This window comes from Aureococcus anophagefferens, assembly GCF_000186865.1.
Source record: "Aureococcus anophagefferens unplaced genomic scaffold AURANscaffold_1, whole genome shotgun sequence".
Lineage (NCBI taxonomy): Eukaryota > Pelagophyceae > Pelagomonadales > Pelagomonadaceae > Aureococcus > Aureococcus anophagefferens.
The window spans coordinates 1,073,662-1,076,947 of record NW_008705561.1 but is presented as its reverse complement, the minus strand read 5'-3'; the positions used below and the strand labels follow the sequence as shown (position 1 = coordinate 1,076,947).

Here is a 3,286-nt window from a genome sequence, read left to right as displayed (position 1 = left end):
CAGAACGGGCACGTCCGCGACGTCGCGCAGACGTCGACGGCGCAGGAGTAGCAGCAGCCGCCGTGGCCGCAGGTCCGCAGGAACACGGCGTTCGGCGCGCGCTCGAAGCAGATGGAGCAGCACTCGGACGTCTCGGGAGCGTTTCGCGAGAGCGCGGCGACGACGTTCGCGGCCTCGAGGTCGTCGTCGTCGGCGGCGGCGTCGTCGGCGTCCGACGCGACCGTCTTCTTCTTCGGCGCGTCGACCGTCGTGTCTTCGCCGCAGAGCATCGCGTCGACGAGCGACGACACGACGTCGCGGCCGCCGACGAACTCGCCAACCGGCGCGTAGACGCTCACGGAGCCCTCGCCAATCCGCTCCACCTGGCGGGGCTTCGCCTGGCACTCCATGCGCTCGTGGATGTGCCGCCGCCGCCGCGCGACGGACGCGCCGTCGCCGCGCGTCTGCGAGGCCTCGTAGTCGTCCCGCAGGTCGAGGGCTAAAAAGAGGAGGCGCGTGAACCCGATCGCCACCAACATGACGATCATGAGGGACATCCACATGTTGTATCGTCGGCGGGCGGGGGGGCGTCGGGGCGTCGTCGCGGCGTCGGGGTTGGGGAGTGACGGCGTCAGTCGTGAGGACCTGCGTTTCGATCTCGACTCCTCGAGGAGGATTTGACACAGCACCGCCAGCTGGCTGACCTCGATCGCTGCGGCGTCGGCGACGCCGAGCCCACCCGAAGGCCGTCCGTACAAGGCGCGCCGCACCCAAGCCGGCGGATAGGTTTAAGGAGGCTAGAGCAGCGACAGCTCGGACGTCGCGACGGCCTCCCGGTTCCACTTCGGGTAGGTCACGCGGCGCCGGAAGGCCGCGTCGAGGACGTCCGTCCACGGCGGCGACTCCGGGTAGAAGTCGGCGCCCGCGCGGCGCCGGAGCTCCGGGAGGCGCCAGAGGGGCACCTTGGGGAAGTCGTGGTGCTCGCAGTGGTAGTTGGCGTTGAAGCAGAGCGCGTCGAAGAGGCCGCCGCCGTAGACGGAGTACGTCGGCCGGTCCGCCGGGCCCGCGCCGCCGACGCCCGCGCCGTCGTCGTGGACGCCGTGGTTGCTCACGAAGAGGGACGCCGCGGGCCAGGGCGGCACCTGCCACGCCGTCTCCGCGACGAGCAGGTACGCGAGCGCGCGGAGGTCGCCGTGCGCCAGAACGACGACGCCGCACTGCGCGAGCGCCGCGGCGCGCGCGTAGGACCCGCACATCTCGTGGAACGCGGGGGGCTTGTTCGGGAAGAAGAGGCGGTTCGAGTCCGTGAGCGCGACGAGCTTGTCGTTGCCGCAGAGCGCCGCGCGCTCGAGCGACATCGACAGCGCGTACGCGGCCGCGTTGCCGAGCGCCGCGAGGTCCGAGCCGCCGTTGTTCCAGAGCGTGCGGTAGGACGCCCGCGCGATGGAGATGCAGGCCGGGTCGTCGTCGCCGCCGCCGGGCGAGTCCTGGCGGTGCGACGCGAAGAAGAGGTCGCCGTCCTCGAACGCGAGCTCCGACGACGCAAAGAGCTCCTTCGCCGTGAAGTCGCCCGTCGCCGCGTGGTGGTTGAGGTGGCCCAGGGCGAGGTAGAGCCAGTAGCCGAAGACGCTCGGCTGGCTCCCATACTTCAACACGCGCTCGCGGAACCGCCGCCGCTCGCCCGGCGCGCCGCCGACGTCCGCGCCGCCGTGGACGACGTCGTGGAGCAGCGCGAACTGGGCGAGGCTGCACCACGCGCCGACGGTCGCCGCGACGACGAGCCACCAGAGGCCGCCGAGCGCCGGCGTCGCCGACGCGAGGTACACGTTCGCGACGTTGACCGCCGCGAGGCACGACAGCGTGCGCGCCGGCGTCGGCGCCTCGAGCTCGGCGACGGCGTCGCGCCCGAGGCGCCGCGTGATCTCGTTCTTGCGCGTGGCGTGCCAGGCGGCGACGGCGCCCATGGTCTGCGTCTTCGGCGGCGCGCGCACGACGTTGAGCGCGTTTGCGACCGCGAGGCAGAGGACGAGGCGCATCCTGCGCAGGCGGTTTGTGTCGCCGCGGCAGCGGTCGGGCGAAGTGAAATCAGTTCGCGGCGCGCGTCTCGTGCGATAGGTTCGCGGCGTCTCGTGCGCTCAGATCGCGGCGCGTCGAGCTACACGCAAGCTCATCTTCCACGGAAGCGCTTTCGGCGGCTTCGGCAAGGTTGAGGCTGTACAGCTGTGTTGCCATCTTGTTGCCCCACTCCGAGAGGCAGTTGTGATTTGGCGCCGCAATAGTGGACGTCGCGATCGTGCTCGCGCGACGTGAACCAGCGACGACCGTCCATAGTTCCGCACCACAGTCCCAGTCGCGCGCGCCCGACGTGAAGCGCCGAAACGCGCCGCGAGCTCGCCGGTTGCGCGAGATGGTTGCTTCGATCATCCCGCCGACGCCGGATAGCGCGCGCCGCAGCGCGCTCACGGACCTCTCGAACCTCGGCGGCGCCCGCAAGACGACGACGAAGACGCCCTTCGCGATGAAGCAGCTCACGACGTCGTCCATCGCGACGCCGGAGGTCTACTACGACGCGAGCGAGACGCCGCGCGTGACGCCGTCGGAGGGCGAGTTCCACATCACGCCCGCGAAGCCCGCGGAGCCGCGCCCGAAGACGCCCGAGCTCCACACGCCCGACGAGCGCCTCCTGACCAACGCGGCGGCGGAGGAGGCGCTCACGGCGGCGTGGATCGCGGCGCAGACGGCGGAGATCGAGGCGCTCCGGGCGCTCGTGCAGCGGCAGCGCACGGAGAAGGAGTCGCTCATCTCCGTGGGCGCGGCGCCCTACGCCGAGGCCGTGCAGCGCGTCGCGCGGGGCCGGCTCGTGCGCGCGCGCAAGGCGGCGTTCCTCCGGGGCATCCTCGTCGCGCAGACGCGGGCCCGGGGCGCCGTCGCCGCGCGGCGGTTCGCCGCGGCGCGCGCCGCGGCCGTCGCGGTGCAGACGCGCGTCTACCGGGGACCGCGCGCCGCGCGCGGGTTCCGCGCGTGGCGCGCGGCCGCGACCGCGGCGCAGACGCGCGCGCGCGCCGCGGCGGCGGCGCGGCGCCTCGCGGCGGCCGTCGCCGCGGCGGACGCCATCGGCGCCGTCGCGCGGGGCGTCGTCGCGCGGGCCCGCGCGGCCCGGGCCGTCGCCGCGGCGTCGCGCGTCGCCGCGGCGTTCCGGGGCCACGCGGCGCGGCGGTGCGACGTCGCCGCCCCCGCGCGGCGGTGGCGCGCGGCGGCGCAGCGCGAGTTCGTCCTGGGCCTGCTCCTGGGGCCGCCGCCGGGCACG

General features: G+C 73.8%; 1 protein-coding gene across 1 annotated transcript; it reads right to left on the bottom strand.

Moving 5' to 3' along the window:
- Positions 1–776: 776 nt before the first annotated feature.
- AURANDRAFT_60584 (expressed protein) lies at positions 777–3,093 on the bottom strand (the record flags this gene model as incomplete). Its single annotated transcript, XM_009034037.1, has 2 exons — positions 777–2,016; positions 2,969–3,093. 2 exons carry the CDS (start codon positions 3,091–3,093, stop codon positions 777–779), a joined length of 1,365 nt encoding a protein of 454 aa, XP_009032285.1.
- Positions 3,094–3,286: the final 193 nt, after the last annotated feature.